We start from the raw sequence: 18,693 nt of genomic DNA on the forward strand, positions 1-18,693 counted from the left end.
AAAAATTAAACTCTTACCACAATGTATATACTCTGTCTTGTCACTATTTACATGTCTGTCCTGACACTGTCAGGGACAAAAGTCTGACTACTATTCTACTTCACATTTTAAGTATCTCTTGCTTTTCTCCCTGGTACATATATCAAAGAAAATCATCTGTGAGTAGAGAAACATATCATGCCTCCCTCAGCAACATATTATTAGCCAACAAAGGAACACTGCCTCCCTCAGCAACATATTATTAGCCAACAAAGGAACATAAGTAGACGAACTAGGCTAACCTTTGTCTCTGACTATCTTTACATTAATTTTATCTCTAAATATATACAGCATTAGGTATCTACATCTATCTATCAAACCATATCTCTGCCAGGTACCTATGAGCCTACATGGGCTTGATACTTGGTATCTATTTATGTATTTATCATATCCATCTTTCAGGACTTAAAAAAAAAAAAAGTTTAATTTGAACTGGTCAAATGAAGATACAGTAAAATCTTGATATAATGGACTTCAACAGACCAGAATTTGCTTTTATCAGAATCGAGGAGCTACCGGAGTAAATTCCAATACTGTTCATCAGAAAAAGTCCGATAATGCTGGAAGCAGTCCGGATTGCCTGATCACTTAAGCTATGTTCACCACAATAAGGTAAATAAAAGACATGTTTATCAGTGTACAGTATTATCATATATATATATATATTATACCATTTGATTAATGTAGTGAACAGCAGTGGTAGTCAAAACAGTTTAAAAACCATTCACGTGATCCAGACCAATGTCTGATACATCAGAAAAAGTCCAGGTTAGCAGAGGGAAGTCTGGATGTCGCTTTTATCGAAATTTCGCCTTTTCAGAATGGCCTGGGCCCCAATTATTCCGTTATAGTGAGGTCTTACTGTATTTCAGAACAATTCTATGTTTGATTCATCTTCAGTTCTTTACTGCCTTCAAACTGGTAAGTCACCATTTTTTACACTTCTAAAAATTTCTTTTACACCCATAATATAACTGCCTACAAAAGTCATTCCATTATTATCTATATAGCTGACTGGCCAGATTACACCAATTTAGTGATAAATATATGGATGACTGATATTACATGAACAATCATCAATACCATACATTTAGAAAGTGTGCAGCCAAAATTTTACTTTAAATATTGAGGCACATTACTGGGCGTATTTTAAGTGAAATACAGTAAAACCTCACTATGACAGACTAACTGAGGCCCAAGTCATTCCAAAAAAAGCAAAATTCCAATAAAAGTGACATACGGACTTCCCCCAGCTAACCCAGACTTTTTCCAATATATCAGACATTAGTCGGATTGCACTTAGGTTTTAAACTGTTTTCACTACTATCGCAGTGCTGTACTGTACTATCAAGTCACTACAATATTCATTCATTCAATCATACTCTACTCCAGTGTTGCCCACGAGGAGTGTAGGAGCCCAGGGAAAACAAGTTGGTCCTGCCATTTAAGATGAGAGTGACCTGCCTCACTCTTCCTTGTGTGCTATTACGTGAGCAATAAACCACAAACACCCCTTGGATATAAACCTGCACCGGCTCAATCCAACTGGAGTACCTTAATTGCCCACTAAACCACCAGGCGCCATAATTTGGTTACTGTACATGGTTACCACCCAGTGTAGTAAACAGTTTCCTGGTGTACAGGAAACCATTTGGCTTGTCACTCAGTGTACTGTAGAGTCACCCATAGACAGAAGGAGGAGGAAAGAATGAAGGAAAGAAAGATAGAAGAGGAAGGATGGAAAGAAGGAAGGGAGGAAAAAGCAGGCACCCACGAGCAGCACTACATCGAGTAAATGGATGGTGAGCACCCCCACCAACCACTACTACAATAATTATAATATATGTAATAATACTGTACTGTACACTGATAAACATATCTTTTATTTACCTTATTGTGGCGAACACAGCTGAAGTGATCAGGCAGTCTTGATTGCTCCTGGCTTTATCAGGAAAAAAAATAAAAAATAAAAAAAATAAAATAAATCAGTACCTCCTCGATTTCGATAAGTGAATTCCGGTCTGTTGAAGTCCGTCATATCGAGGTTTTACTGTAATCACAGTTGATGCAAATGCTTCTGCCCCAAGGCTGACAATTAATAACCACAGGTAACATTTAATTTCTCAATGGAAAAAATGTTCCACATTTAATCATTTGCAACTTTGTCAAATTAAACATTACTTTGGCTGCAACTTAACAGGTAAACACTACATACATTAGTACAATTTTCACCCCTCGGACAATTTTACTGTATTCAGCTTAGGAATGGGTTTTTGTAATGGAGTTAAGGAAGACTGTATCTAACCTTATCAGTTTAAAAACTTAATACAAAGGCACAATAAAATTGCTTGGAGATAGCAAAAACAAACTAGAATATACAATTTTGGATTCAGGGGGATTCAATGCAGAGTAACAACAGCACACATAAAGCTATCCAAACAAAACAATCCAACTTATATATAAAACCATATTTCAAGTAAGTTAGGAGATTTCATAACACCTCTTCTTCAGTAACTTAAGAGTATTCTGCCAATTACATCATATTATCCAAAAAACTAGAAATACATAAATAACATGCCTGTATGAGAAAATTGTGTAACGTACATCATAAACAGTTTTTTTTTTAAGTGCTATGTAATCTTCCTCTTCTGTCTTTTACCCCTGGGGGTAGGGGGGTTTCAAGAATACTCCCCCAGTATCCCTGCTTGTCGTACGAGGCGATTAAAAGGGTTGGTGGTGGGTTAGTGCCCCACCCCGTAAAAAGAACTAACTAAACAGGCAAATAAAGCGCCTCGGGCCAGGACGGACCAAACGTTGACGACTAAGGAACAGACAAAGGACATTCTGAGGGTGGGGACATGGAATGTGAGAGGAGTGAATGATGAAGTGAAAGAGAGAGAGATTGTTCAGGTGCTTGAGGATGCAAAAGCGGATATATGTGGATTGACTGAAATTAAATGGCAAGGTGAAAGGGTGAGAGAATGGGAATATGGTTTAGGTATATGTGTGGGAGTTAATGAGAATGAGACGGCAAGAGAGGGAGTATGTCTGATGATAAGCAAGAAGTGGAAGGAGAATATAAGAGAGTATGGAACAGTGGGTGCAAGGATTGTATGGGTGAGGTTGAAAGTAGGTATACAGGTGTGGGCAATTGTATGTGTGTATGCTCCGACAGAGGACTGAGTGGCAAGAGTGAAAGATGAGTTTTGGGCGAGAGTAGAAGCATGTATGGACAAATCTGAGAGGAGCGAGAGAATGCTTTTGATTGGAGACATGAATGGCAAAGTTGGGAATGTAAGAGTGGAAGGAGTGATTGGTCAGTGGGGTGTGCCAGCTGAAGTAGATGGGAATGGTAGTGCTTTGGTGGACATATGTGCTGGTAAGGGGTTGACAATAGCCAACACCTATTTTCGGCATAAGATGATCCACCGGTATACATGGAGAGTGATGAGGAGGATGGATGGTGAACTTGTTGAACGAAAGGCAATGATAGACTACGTGTGTGTGGATGAGCGAATGAGAAGACAAGTGTTGGATGCAAGAGTGTGGAGAGGGTGGGGGAATGGAGTCTCGGACCATCACATAGTGATGGCCAAGATAAAGCTGCAAAGAAAATAGTTAAGGAGATGAAGGGGAAGACAGGAGGAAACAGCTCCTGTGAGAAGAGTGGAGAATTTGCAAGATAGTGAGAAAATGGCAGAGTATAGGAGTATAGTGGAAGAAAGATAGGGAAGGTATGAGCTAGAGCAGATGAAAGGGGTGGAAGACCTATGTATGATATTCACGGAAGAGATAGGCACAGCGTGTGAGGTGGTTTGTGGAGTGAGGAGGAGATGCAAGGGACAGCATGGTGGAATGATTAGGTGAAATGAGCTGTGGAACAAAAGAAGAAGGCATATAGTGAATGGTTAGCGAGTAGAGGTAGGGGAGAAGATGAGAGAGAGAAGAGAGAGGTATATGTCAGCAGGAGAAGGGAGGTGAAGAGACTGGTGAAGAAGAGTAAGAAGAAAGTGGATGAAGAGTTTGGGAGGAATCTGAGTGTGAAATGGAGGGAGAGTAAGAAATTGTTTTGGAAGGAGGTAAAGAAAGTAATGCAGTGTGAAAGGGGATATAATAGGGGTGTGAAAGATACGAATAATAGACTGTTGGTGGAGAAGAGAGAGAAATTGAGGAGATGGAAGGAGCACTTTGAGGATATGTTGAATGTAGAGAGTGAGAGCAATGCGAGTATAAGTGGTTGGGGAATGGCTGGGAGAAGAAGAGATGAGAGGAGGGAGGAAGAGATCAGGAGGGCAGAAATAGTGGAAGCAATGAAGATCAAGCTGGGAAAGGCCCCAGGAATTGATGGAGTGTGTGGTGAAATGCTGAGGTATGGGAGTGAGATTGTTGTGGAGTAGATATGGAAGTTGTGTAGATTGGCTTGGGAAGAGAGAAGGGTTCCAGAGGACTGGAAATCAGGTATAATTGTTCCTTTATACAAAGGAAAAGGGGAGAGAGAAGTATGTGGTAACCATAGGGGTATTTGCTTTCTTAGTGTGACTGGTAAAATATATGGTAGAATACTCATTGATAGGGTTAGGCATATGACTGAGGAGCTAGTTGGAGAAGAACAAAGGGGATTTAGGAAGGGAAAAGGGTGTGTAGATCAGATATTTATTCTAAGATGTTTAGTGGAGAAGTATCTAGAGAAGGGAAAGAAAGTGTATGCTGCCTTCATGGACTTGGAGAAAGCTTATGACAGAATAGATAGGCAAGGTATGTGGAAGGTATTAAGAATATATGGGGTGAAGGGGAAATTGTTGAATGCTGTGCAGAGTATGTACGAAGTAGCTAGGGCTACAGTGCGAGTGGATGGTGAGATGAGTGAGTTCTTTGATCTCAATGTGGGACTGAAACAGGGTTGTGTGATGTCTCCATGGCTGTTTAATATATATATGGATGGGGTTGTAATGGAGGTGCAAGGTAGGGCAGTGGATGTGGGGGTGGCTCTAATGAATGAGGGTGAGATTTGGAAGATTCCGGTGTTGATGTTTGCTGATGATACAGTATTGTTGAGTAAAGATGAATGGGAGTTGCAAGGTTTGGTGAATGAATTTGGGACAATGTGTAGGAGGAGGAAGCTGAAAGTTAATGTAAACAAAAGTAAAGTTATGGTGTTTGAGAGGAATGAAGTCACAGAATGTACAGTGAGGTTGGATGGTGAGGATATGGAGAATGTGAGTGCATTCAAGTACTTGGGTAGTGTGATGAGTAAGGATGGAACTTTGGGGGATGAAGTGCGTGAAAGGGTACAGCAGGGAAGGAAGGTTGTTGGCTCACTGAAAGCAGTGATGAGAAATAGGGAGGTGAGTATGGAAGTTAAGAAGTCACTGCATGATAGTATTGTGATCCCTACCCTGACGTATGGAAGCGAGGCGTGGACCTTGCAAGAGGGGAACAAGTCAAGAGTGAGAGCAGTGGAAATGAGTTACTTGAGAGGAGCATGTGGAGTGACATGGAGAGACAGGTTGACGAATGAAGAAGTGAAGGAACGTTGTGGGGTGGATGTGGATGTGGTTGAGAAGATTAGGAGAAATACACTGAGGCGGTTTGGACATGTGGAGAGAATGGAGAATGAAAGACTGACTAAGAGGGTGTATGTAGGCGAGATGGAGGGAGGGAGAGGGAGGGGTAGACCGAGGATGAGATGGAGGGATGGAGTTGAGAGGTATATGAGGGAGGGGGGGTTAGTTGGGGGGAGGGTAGTCAAATGGTGGGTGACAGTGCAACTTGGAGGTGTTTTGTCTGTGGCCACCCTTTGTGGGATTAGGCTGTCAGGCTATAGATAGATAGATAGACTATGTAATCTCTTATGCCACCAAGAATACAGCCAACAACAGATATCAATGATGAAAGAACAGACAGTCCTCATTATAAGTCTGGGATGTGTTCCAAAATATCACATGCTTTTCTGTGCAAATGGTACAGTAAAATGGGAGAAACTGACCATCCATCCATCCATCATCCAACCCTACACTGCCCCATGAGGAGCGTAGGAGCCCGTGGCTAAGCAGTTGGTCCTGATATTTAAGATGAGAGTGGCGAGCCTCACTCATCCCTGAGTGGCATTACATGAGCAATCAACCCCAACCACCCCTTGGATATAAACCTTCACCAGCTCAATCAGATTGCAGCACAATAATTACCCACTAAACCACCAGGTGCCAAAAATTTGGTTATATTGTTATCACCCAGTGTAGTAAATGGTTTCCTGGTGTACAGGAAACCATTTGGCTTGTCACTCAGTGTAAAGTCACCCACAGGTAGAAGGAAGAGGAAAGAATGTAAGAAAGCATGGGAGAAATTGACAAATCAGCTTTATAAGGAGCAACAGAACTTCAATAACCCTCTTTTTCTTTAACTTATAGCTAATGGACTTTACAAAAAAATCAATAAATAAAGGTGGCAATGGGAAATTATGATAACAAAATGTAAACACATAAAGTGGCTGGGGAATGACTGGGAGAAGGAGGGATGTGAGAAGAAAGGAAGAAATCAGTAGGACGGAAGCTGCAGAAGCAATAAAGAAAGTCAAAATGGGGAAAGCCCGAGATTATTGACGGAGTGTGTGGCGAAATGCTGAAGCATGTGGGAAAGATAGTAGTAGAATGGATGTGGAAGATGTGCAGATTGGCCTGGGAGGAAGGTAGAGTCCCGGGGGATTGGAAGTCACATATAATTTCCCCTGTACAAAAGAAAAGGGGAAAAAGAAGTGTGGTAATCATGGGGGAATTTGTCTTCTTTGTGTAACAGGAAAAGTATATGGTAGGATACTTATTGACAGAGTTAGGGATATAACAGAGGAATTAGTTGGAGAAGAACAGGGAGGTTTTAGTACAGGAAGAGGTGTTGATCAGATATTCATTCTTGGATCTTTATTGGAAAAGTTTCTAGAGAATGGAAAGAAGCTGTATGTGGCCTTCATGGATTTGGAGAAAGCACATGACAGGGTGGATTGACAACGATTGTGGAAAGTATTAAGAATACACAGAGTAAATGGGAAGCTGTAGAATGCTGTGATGAGTATGTATGAGGGTGCTAAGGATGCAGTGCATATGGAGAGTGAACTGAGTGAATTTTTCTATTTGAAGACTGGATTGAAACAAGGATGTGTTATGTCTTCATGGCTGTTCAGCCTACATATGGATGGGGTTATAAAAGAGATACAAGGTTGGGCAGTGGATACTGGAGCGGCTCTAATGAGAGAAGGCAGTTTTTGGAAACTCCCTATACTGTGTTTGCAGATGATACTGTGTTGTTAAGTGAAGATGAAGGGGAGCTGCAAGGCTTGGTGGATGAGTTTGGGAGAGTGTATGAAATGGAATCTAAAGGTGGATGTAGGGAAGAGTAAAATTATAGTCTTCAAGAGAAATGAAGTCAGTGAATATACGGTGAGGTTGGATGAGGAGGAAATGGAAAATGTGAGTGCATTTAAGTACCTGGGTAGTGTGATAAGCAAGGATGGAGGTTTAGAGGGTGAAGTGCTTGAAAGGGTACAACAAGGAAGAATGGTTGCTGGTTCCTTGAAAGCAGTGATAAGAAACAGGGAAATGATCATGGAAGTGAAAAAGTTACTGCATGATAGTATTGCGATATCAAATCAACATATGAAAATGAAGCTTGGACATTGTTGGAGGGACAGATGTCAAGGGTGAGAGCAGTGGAAATGAGTTACCAGGTATTTGAGAGGAGCATGTGCAGTCACATGGAGAGACAGACTGACAAATGAGGAAGTGAAGGAGTATTGTGGTGTGGATGTGGATGTGATAGGAAGCGTTAGGAGAAACACACTGAGCTGGGTTGGCCATGTGGAGAGGATGGAGAGTGAAAAACTGATGAGGAGAGTGTATGTGAGTGAGGTGGAGAGGGGGAGAGGGAGGCCAAGGATGAGATGGAGGGATGGAGTGCAGAGGTATATGAGAGAAGCAGGTGTGAGCTGGGTGCAGGGCAGTGAAATAGAGGGTTACGGGGTGACATGGAGATGATTTTTTTGTGGCCACTCCTTACAGGATTAAGGCATCTGGCAATAGACAGATAGCATTAAGCCTTTCTAGCTTTTAATTTAAAAAAAAAAAAAAAAAAAAAAAAAAAAATGCAAACTGCTAAATAAAGGTAACAATCAGAATTTATGATAATGTAGTACTGGCCTTTCCAGATTTACAGGGGACAAAAGAACATTAAAATAAAAAATTTTCATACGTCGAATCAGCAACAAAACACAAAATCAAAAGGGTGAATTAAAATACGGACTGTTAAAAAAATATAAAAATCCATCCATCCATCCATCATCCAATCCTACATTGCCCCATGAGGAGCGTAGGAGCCCAGGACTAGGCAGTTGGTCCCGACAATCAAGATGAGAGTGAACATTCAAGATGAGAGTGAAAATATAAAAATAACCACGAAAAGTATGGAATACATTTATCCCTCCAATCTTATGGCATCTCTTTTTTATCCTTGCTTCCTTCAGTTGATTTTATTCGGTATATGGAGAGATATCAGACTGTGAGGAGAGGACTGGAGATGGTTCCTAATGCCATCACTGCAAATGGTCTCACCAAAGCTTTACATTATCATGTGGAATTTGCAACAATACAATGACATCAATCAGAAGGAGTAAAGTGTATTTTCTAAAGAGAAGGAAAACAGAGTGAACCATACACTACAGCTGACCCTCAATATATGATGATGGAAAATTTAGGAAGTTCTTTCAATATACATTAACATTTTCACTTCCATAATCAATATACAATAGCATTTTTACTCTTACAATCAATATATCATTGCATTTTCGCTTATAGAATCATCATGATCCTGTAAAAGTCTCACTAGTCGATGTACATTAGCTATTTTCGCTTATATGATTGCCAACATTTAGGAGAAACACACTGAGGTGATTTGGCCATGTGGAGAGGATGGAGAGTGAAAGACTGAAAAGGAGAGTGTATGTGAGTGAGGTGGAGGGGGGAAGAGGGAGGAGGAGGTCAAGGATGAGATGGAGGGATGGTGTGGAGTAATTTATGAGACGGGGGTGTGAGATGGGAGCAGGGCAGTGAAATGGCATTGGACAGGGCAACACGGAGGCGATTTGTTTATGGCCACTCCTTACGGGATTAAGGCATCTGACAAGACACAGACAGATGACTGCCAACATGCAGGCTTAAAGTTATTTGTTTGTTCCAAGATGACTTTTTAACTCTTCATTATCAGGTGTGTTAGTGTCAGCAATGGAATGGTAATTTGGTGTTCAGTTCAACCAGCAAGTGTAGTGCAATGAAGTGAAACAACTACCAGCTTAGGTGAGTTGAAAAATTGTTTTTAGGCTTATTTTTGGTGGAAGGCAGCAAGTGAAATGCTATGAAGTGAAATACCTACAAGTTTAAGTGAGCTGGAAGTTTGTTTTTAGACTGTTAGGTGAGTGACCCTTGGCCAAAAACATTAACCCTATTGAACCTGTGTTATAATTGACTCAAAATAAAACAAATCATTATGCAATGGATTTTCTCAAATGCATCATCACTGTAAAATGCGGGCATGCTGTCCAGGCACTGAACAAAGTAAATACCATTAACTGCTTTAGTACTTCTATTTTATCTAATATCCTTTACCTCTTATATACCTTAAATTTAACCTCTTTAATTCAATGATATATATTTTAGTCTTGCTACCTCCATATGAATTTATTCAGTTTAGGAAGACCTCCTTTACTGAATGTGTCATTGAAGGTAATAGCTACCTCCCAAGTTCCTATCATAAGCTTAATAATATATTCAAGATAGCAAGAATAAAACAAAAATATGTCATTAGACTGATGAGGTTAAGGTTACTGTTTGCATTACATCTAAAAGGTGCTTTAATTCCAAGGTACTGTTTACAACCACTTACGATGGAATACAATAATGCAGTGTGACAGTCACAACACTGTAGGTCATTAAATGGAAACTTCACCACAATTATGCATGACCAATTTCCAAACAGAGAGCATTTATGTGGTTGTTACTGCTGTTGTGGTACTGTACTAACCTGTGGGTGACCATTGTGGAGTGGTTGGTGGTGCGGGTGGTGGTGGTGTGGATGGAGGTGTGGAGGGGGTGTCGGCTGGGTGTGCCCCCCACTGCTGCCTCCTGATCCAGCCGAAGAGGGACCAGAGGGGGTCCTCATCCCCCCACCCCAGGGGTGGTGTGGGTTCCGTGGGTCCCACCGAGAGTCTTCACCATTGGCAGGATGGGTAGGGTGGGGCTGTGGGGGGCGTAGGTGGGGTGGATAGCTAGGGGAGCCCTTGGGTTGCTGTGTGGGTGTGAGGGAGTGGTGAGGGGGGGGTCCCTGCCAGGCATGTGGGGGCACCTCCAACACCTCCCCCTCATGCAAGGTAGGGGGCAGGGCATGGGGGGGCCAGTGATCTGGCCGGCGGGGCCGTGGAGGACTCGATGACCGCAGAGAGTTAGAGCGTGCCACACTCGATGTCTTTGGCAGTTGACCAGCACTGTTATTGTTGTTGTTGTTGTGCCCACGCTGTGGCACCTGATCAAATCACCACAAAATCATTATTGTGCACTGTAAGCTCTGAGGGCATAAATCAAAGATGAAAAGAAAACCAAAGTATAATCTCATCTCCTGTGCCCTAGGAGGTACAGAGTTGCTAACAGTCTACAGAAATCTGGAGAGACCCAATGGAATAAGGCTATGTGATGCATTAACTGACCACATGCCCCAATCTAAATTCTCAAAAATTTCTGTGGTGCCACATCAAAACAATCTTCTGTACTACTTCTTTGTGGATAGTCTCACCAACTACTGTACTGGTGAAGCAAAAAGTACATAACCATACCTGACATTAACAAAGCTGTGAAATCCTACACACTGAAGGAAAAGGTGCAAGAATTAATGTTACATCAACAACTAACTGAAAGTTATATACCCATTAATGACTTCAACATTTTCAAGGACTGACAGAAGTAACAAATACTAAACGTACAAAGTGGAAGGTAGCGAGGTAGAGAATTACTGTGCATGAGGCATGTAGAACAGCATACACATGGATATGCCCTGATTTCTCCATTTATATACATCCATCATCATCAACCATTCTTTCATTATGCAATCAAGAGGACATGGTCCTGGAGTTAGGCTACTCAGTCCAGACATTTAAGGAGAATACCCAACCACTCCTGCCTGTGGCATTATATACACAATAAATTCCAACCACTCCTCAGATCTTAGCCCTTATGGGCCATATTCAGTTGGAGCACCTGAACCCACTACATTAACAGGTGTTCATTTGTTGGCTACATGGTTATCTTCCAGTTTAAATGATGGGTCTGCTCAGCCAGACAAACTGGGGTTACTCGACAACAACAACCAGTGTAATGAATGGTTTCCTAAGTTACTAAAATTCACTTGGCTTGTCACTCAGCTTATACTTACCTGAAAGTAACAATATATCAAGTGAGTGGATCTTGAGCACTCCAATGTAACACAAATATTTGATATTACCATACTTCTGTACAACACACAGTAAAATCCCTAATTTATGTATATGTAATTTCCAAAATATCAGTTCTTCTAAATGGATGCAAAATATAGAAACAATAACTCTGCAGACAAACCAGCTGAATCAAGCGGATCTATAGATTTCAGATGACATTCACGCTAACATTATTAACATGGCATTGTGGAAAATGTTCCCCAAAGGCTCCTTTAGGTCAGTGAACTGAGTCCAATGAGTTCACCTGAAATTCCATGGGGTTAGTCTACTTCCGAAGACAGACTTTTCCTCCATTATTTCACGTGCCAATTTGCATCCTTATATTTACGAAGGTTCTCCCCCGAAACAACAAGCCACTTGACTCATATATATTTCATGAACTACTGTACTTATATAATTGGCATGAAAGTGGAAACGTGGTCATGTGTAATGCTTGTGGCCCATCACTAACAAAGATGCATGAGCTCTGTCACCGTGTAAGCAACACGACATTCTAAAGCAGTTGATGATTATTGCTCAGTACCAGTATAGTAATGACTGTATTTGTTATTAGCTAGAGTAAGATCAGCATCACTGACATTTTACTGTATGTAAAATGTGAAAAATAAAGAGGATGATAATCCTTTGCTTCAAACATGATTAGCTGTTAGCCTTTGGTTATTACATTGAGTGCTGTATTCACAAAAATTGTTGGTCATGTAAAATAGTTCATTTTATCCTTTTGTCTTTATCAGTAATGCTGCCAAACACTTCAAAACTAACCGTGGGTGAATAACAACTGGAAAATGCGACACACAATAATATTTCTGACAGTATTTCATTGATGTGCAGTGTTGTTTAACATTAGAGTTGCCCATATCTTGGGAGAATATGGTCCCAAAACAAAGATGAAATATTTCCTCATTTATATTCAGTTCAGTACTACATATTTCAGTCATTTACAATATACTGTAGTAATTGAGCTCAAAAGCAAAATTAGTTTTTTGTGTAGTAGTGGACAATGTTGTTATATAGCTATAAGAAGTTTCCTTATTTTTCTTCATCCCAGTTTTCCAGCATGACATGCAAAGAATTGAGAATCATCATCATCATCATCCGGACCTCCTTTCCAACCCTAGCGCTGGGTGAGGAGTAGCAGCCTGACCTTTAAAAAGGAAAAAATCATCCAATATACTATATTACCACAATGCCAAGAATCAAACCTGGGACTCTCAGGTGAGAGCAAGGCAGCAAACCATTATGCCATGACCAGGTACAGTATAAGGTATCTCACATTGTCACAGTCTTGTAACCAATGTCCCTCCATCCCCACTGTGGGCCTGAAGAGGGTGAGATAACCTCCAGGCACTCTGGCAAGTAAATGCTTTTAATTTGTCCTATGCACTTACGGCAAGTCAGATGAAGAGAGAAACCTGTACTTTACACAGGAAAAAATCACTATGCCAGGAATCAAACCTGGGACTCTCAGGTGAAAGACAGGCAGCAAACCACTATGCCATGACCAGGTAAAAGTTATCTCACATTGTCACAATCTTGTGACCAATGTCCCTCCACCCCCACTAAAGGCCTGAAAAGGATTTGCTGCCTGGCTCTCACCTGGGAGTCCTGGGTTTGATTCCTGGCATAGTGGTAATATACTGGATGATTTTTCCTGTGTAAAGTATGTTTCTCTATTCATTCTAACTTGCCATAAGTGCTTGGGACAGATTAAAAGCATCTACATGCCAGAGTGCCAGGGAGTTATCTCACACTCTTCGGGCCCACAGTGATGGCGGAGGGACATTGGTTACAAGACTGCAACAATGTGAAATAACTTTTACCTGGTCGTGGCATAGTGGTTTGCTGCCTGGCTCTTACCTGAGAGTCCAGGGTTCAATTCCCGACATAGTGGTAATATACTGGAAAATAACATGCTTTGATGTGAATTTATGCATGTATCAATTACAAAAGGATAACTGCAGTAGGCCAATTGTTAAGTGCTAAGCAGCTCCAGTAAGTGATTAGATTATGAGGATAATAAAGACTGTATTTTTCATTCTTGATTACAGGGACAAAAATGGCATAGTATTTTCAATTCTCTCCGGAAAGCTGATTTAATAAAAAAGCTGTAGTCCCACATCATTTCACAGAGAAAGTATTTTACTGTACTGTGCTCCATCAAGTGCACGACCCTATATTTCATTTAGACAAGAACCACTTAAACTGACTCAGCTGTTTTGTTTTGTTTTTCAAGGCTCCAACATGTTTGTATGCGTTGGCCTTGGTCACCTAATGGCAGCTCTCCATGCTATTCAATCTCTAGCAGTTTCCTTATTCAGTCCCTTATCCCTGAGGTCACACTCAATGACCTCTCAACATTAACACTTCTAGCTTTCTGCACCCAACTATCATCCTCCATCCTCTCCACAAGCCCAAACCACCTCAATCTACCTCTCTTTATCACAACACAAATACACTCTGGTCCCATGCTACCCACTGACTCATCCATTGTAAACCTAGCCCCCCAGGCCTAACACTCAGGGACACACTGCACATCCACCTAATCACTGCCATTTCTGTATGTTTGAGCCTGTGAATATCCTCTTCCCTTACTGCCCAGGTCTCACTACCGTACAGCATTACACTCCTAACACATGCTGCATTCAAAGATCCCTTTGCATGGAGGGAGATGCTTCTCAATGTCAGGAGAGGCAGCAGCTCCCTGAACTACTTCCAACCACTCCTCACTCTGGTCACAGAGCTAGCTCCAGCCCCACCTATAGCACATATCATGTCTCCCAAATGACATAACTCTTCTATACCCTCAAGAGACTCACCAGTAAGCTCAATCCTTTAACATCTGACAATCTCCGCCTGCTCTCTCCGACAAACCGCACACATAAAATCAGCATTATCTCGCAGTCTACCACTAATACCACAACATCTCTTATGCACCCACTTTTCACTGGTACCACACAAGATGAAATTACTTCCCATGCCCTTGTGGCAAATAGCACATAGCCACTCTCCCTATTCCTTGACAGTACCGCCACCAGCCCTAGATACCATCACTTTTGTTTTATTTGCAATTACTCTTAAGCCTTTGTGCCCCATACCATCTCTCCACTTCCTAAATCCTTCCTCCACCTCCCTTTCATTCTCTGCAATCAACACCAAATCATCAGCATACAACATCTCCCACGGAAGTCCATTTCTGAAGTCATATGAGACGGCTTCAAGTACCATGATAAACAACAAGGGGCTCAAAACTGACCCCTGCTGCACACTGATATCCACAAAAACTCATCACTCAAATCTCCATTCACTTTTACCTGGATGCAAGCAGCCACATACATGACCATAACCACCCTAACTAGCCATTCCTCAATCCCAAGCTTTCTCATTGCCCACTTCACCACCTCTCTAGGGACTCTGTCAAACAGTAAATGACTGCAAATTAAATAAATCTTATCAAAGCTTAATTTTTGGATGTATACCTTTGCTATTCCAGATTCTTTACACTGTACACAGAAACACACACAAGCTGACACACATAATGCAACATAAAGAACTATGATCTTGAGGCAATTGTGGTAACTGACCTGGTGTGGCCTTGTGTGTGGGTCAGCCAAGTTAAGTGTAGCAAACCCTCGGCTAAGTCTGCTGGTGGAGTCTTGACTTCGTCCTCCATCACCACCAACCTGTACACAGATACAAATAAAACCCATATTGTTACCACTGCTTTCACCAACAAAAGTCATTATTAACTAATCCATGTACAGTCAGTCTTCACTTAGCCCTCTGAGATTCTGATGACGTGTTCATGTGTCATTTCAAATCCAACGTCAGAGATTCCAATGATGCATTCATGCCTCATTTTAAGATACTTTTGCAGTATACTGTATTCATTATAAATTGCATTTAAGAGTCATAACTTCAACTCATTATGACTTTTCTTTGTTTTCCTTTTTTGAACATACTACGATAAAATACAACTATTCAGCTTTAAAATGACATCAAAACTAGCAATCTATCATGAAAAGTATATTTACACAGACCGATCAAGGAAAAGATCGCTATGCAAATATGCGGTCGAGAATCATACAAAATTGTGTATCTATTTTCTTTCGCTTTACTGTGCAATAACATGCATAGCCATAAACTATATATCACTGTACAGGTCATTAATCACGTTTTGCATGATTCAAGCCAGATTTATATAACTTTATTACTTTATTCTTGGCAAATATTTTTCTACGGCAAGGTGTAACATTTTTTGGTTTTCACCAAACTTCAAATAATTATTTTGACTTTTTAACTTCTTTTCCTGTGGCAGGTGGGGGCGCTCACCATCCACTCAATAGATGTAGTCCTGCTCTCGGGTGTCTGCCCTTTCCTCTCTTCCATCCTTCTTTATTTCCATCCTCTTCTGTCCTTCTTTCCTTCATTCTTTCCTCGTCCTTCTGCCTATGGGTGACTTTACACTCCCTCTTCTGTCTTTCTTTCCTTCATTCTTTCCTCTTCCTTCTACCTGTGGGTGACTCTACACTAAGTGACAAGACAAATGGTTTCCTGTACACCAGGAAACCATTTACTACGTTGGGTGGTAACCATATAACCAAATTTTGGCACCTAGTGGTTCTGTGGGTAATTACAGAGCTCCAATCGGATTGAGCTGGTGTAGGTTTATATCCAAGGGGTAGTTGGGGTTTACTGCTCACAAAATGCCACTCAGGGATGAGTGAGGCTGGTCATTCTCATCTTAAATGTCAGGACAAACTTGCCTAGCCTTGGGCTCCTACGCTCCTCATGGGGCAAAGTAGGATTGGATGATGAATGATGAATGAATGAATGTTTTCCTTTTCTAAACATACCAAAATAAAGTACAACTAGTTAGCTTTAAAACCAAATTCTATCATGAAAAGTGTATTTACACAGACCGATCAAAGAAAAATATCATGGCACGCAGATGCAGGTCAGCACAAGTGCAGCTGCCTCAATCTGACCGGGGCTGAAGCCTGACAGGGTTAAGGACTAGGATGTGTGTAGGGAAAGTGGTACTTAAACAAAATAAATTTAAGTGAAACATGCTTCTGGATCATGACTGACAGGTTAAATGCATGCACACATGCATGTGCATACATGCATGCAAGGCACGCATGCACACACACACTCACACACAAAACTAATTTTTACTTCAAAACAAGTTTATGATGAATCACAAGCAACTTTCAGTAAAGAAAAGGCATTGCTTCATCAGTATTTAATACCCAGTGGGGGTGATGGCAGTAGTGGGTAGTAGTAGTAATAGTATTAATAACAGTAGTGGTGGTGGTAGCAGTACTGTAGTAGTTTTTTAAAGATTTTTTCTCTTTGTACCACAATACTGTTTATAAAATATAATACAAAAAAAGCAGCTTATGGCTGGTAACTACAGTTGACAGTTGTTGGCATATTTGGGGCCAATGGACTGTACTGTGAAGGTTAGTGATAACCTTCGTATTACAGCTCCAAATGGTGAATTGTACAGTATTATGAAGTTTGGTAACAATTTTCACAATACAATTTCCAAATGGATGGATGGATGGATGGAGGATGAGGATGAGGATGTGGAGGAGGAGGAGGAGGAGGAGGAGGACAAAAACAACAACAACCTGGACTCTTCTGAAATGTGACCCAAGCAGACTGTAGGTCAATGATGCTCCCCCCTCCTACAGTCCACACTCCCCCTTTCTGAGGATTGGGAGGGAGTTGAGGGGCATTTGCATAACCAGGTAGTGGAGCCACCCAGTTATGTCAGGTCACCATGCGAAGATACCCTTTCCAGCACCGATTTAATAAAAAAAAACAACCTTATGGAAGAACTAACTGTATGTAAGAACAGCACACCCTTGTCTTATGATGAAGATGCACTTGAAAAAATAATGTGAATAATGATTTATCGTACAATGAGTGAGTTATAACATGAGTTCAATAGGGATATGTGTTTGGCCAAAAGTTATCCACCAAACAAAGTCTAAAAACAAGTTTCCAACTCACCTAAACTGGTAATTATTTCACTTCTCTGCATTTCACCTGCTGCTTACCACCAAAAATAAATCTACATACAAATTTACAGCTTACTGGAACTGGTTGCTGTTTCACTTCATTGTACTTCATGTACTGCCCACCACCAAAAATAAGCCTAAAAACAAGTTTCCAACTCACCTAAACTGGTGGTTACTTCACTTCACTTGCTGCTTACCACCAAATATAAGCCTAAAATCAAGTTTCCAACTCACCTAAACAGGTACAGTAGTTTTTTCACTTCACTGCACTTCACTTGCTGCTTAAACTCCACCACCACACTACTGTTTCATCACTGATGCTAAGACACCTAATAATAGCAAGTGCAAAAGTCATCTTGGAACAAACAAATGAACGTAGACTTGCGAGAAGGTAACCATATATAGAAGAATGATGACAGTATATCGACCAGTGAGACTTTGTACAGGATCATAAACATTGTATGTGAAATGTCTATTGGACTATATATATATATATATATATGGAGCCTCTGTGGTTTCAGCGGTAAAGTGTGCGTTTTTGTACACTGAAGAACGAGGGTTTGCGCCCTGCCAGGGTAATAATCTTTGGGAGCGTTCTTCAGGCCACGTACTGCACTGGTGGGAACAAGGAGTGACGTGGTTGAACCAGTGTTGCATACTATAAAGTATGCTTGTACCCAGTTGGCTTGCGCAAGCCAATTACACATGGTTCACAGACTACACACACAGCCACAGCCACTCCAACACCACAATTACACTTACAAGCACTTCTCACCCTACATACAATCTCTACTAGACAGCCTAAGCCACTTGGTAGAGATACATTGGCTGTATTGTCCCCACTTCGGACGGGATAGGCCGGTCCTGCAGTGGACAAACAAAGGCTGATGAGATGAGATGAGATTATATATATATATATATATATATACTGTAGAGAGAGAGAGAGAGAGAGAGAGAGAGAGAGAGAGAGAGGTAGATATGTGTATATGTTATACGAGGTGCTACCCAAAAGTTCCAGTAATTGGAACAAAGGGAGCCACCCATTTGCAGTTTTGCCTTTTGCCCCTAGGAGGAGTCAGCAGCACCCCTTGTGCATCAGTGTGG

At 41.2% G+C, this 18,693-nt stretch overlaps 1 protein-coding gene across 1 annotated transcript in view; it reads right to left on the bottom strand.

Annotated features, from left to right (window-relative positions):
- The window catches only part of mbt (serine/threonine-protein kinase PAK mbt), a 56,030-nt gene that overhangs the window by 33,349 nt on the left and 3,988 nt on the right, over positions 1-18,693 (bottom strand). Inside the window, exons 3-6 of the mRNA XM_080276500.1 lie at positions 15,145-15,243; positions 14,690-14,703; positions 14,585-14,600; positions 10,102-10,599 (exon numbers count right to left, since the gene is read on the bottom strand). Coding sequence (XP_080132626.1) covers positions 10,102-10,599; positions 14,585-14,600; positions 14,690-14,703; positions 15,145-15,243 — 627 coding nt within the window. The remainder of the gene's footprint in view (positions 1-10,101; positions 10,600-14,584; positions 14,601-14,689; positions 14,704-15,144; positions 15,244-18,693) is intronic.

The sequence above is a fragment of the Coenobita brevimanus genome, chromosome 65 (assembly GCF_032717465.1).
Source record: "Coenobita brevimanus isolate Jiangsu-jjx chromosome 65, ASM3271746v2, whole genome shotgun sequence".
In the NCBI taxonomy this organism is placed as follows: Eukaryota; Metazoa; Arthropoda; class Malacostraca; order Decapoda; family Coenobitidae; genus Coenobita; species Coenobita brevimanus.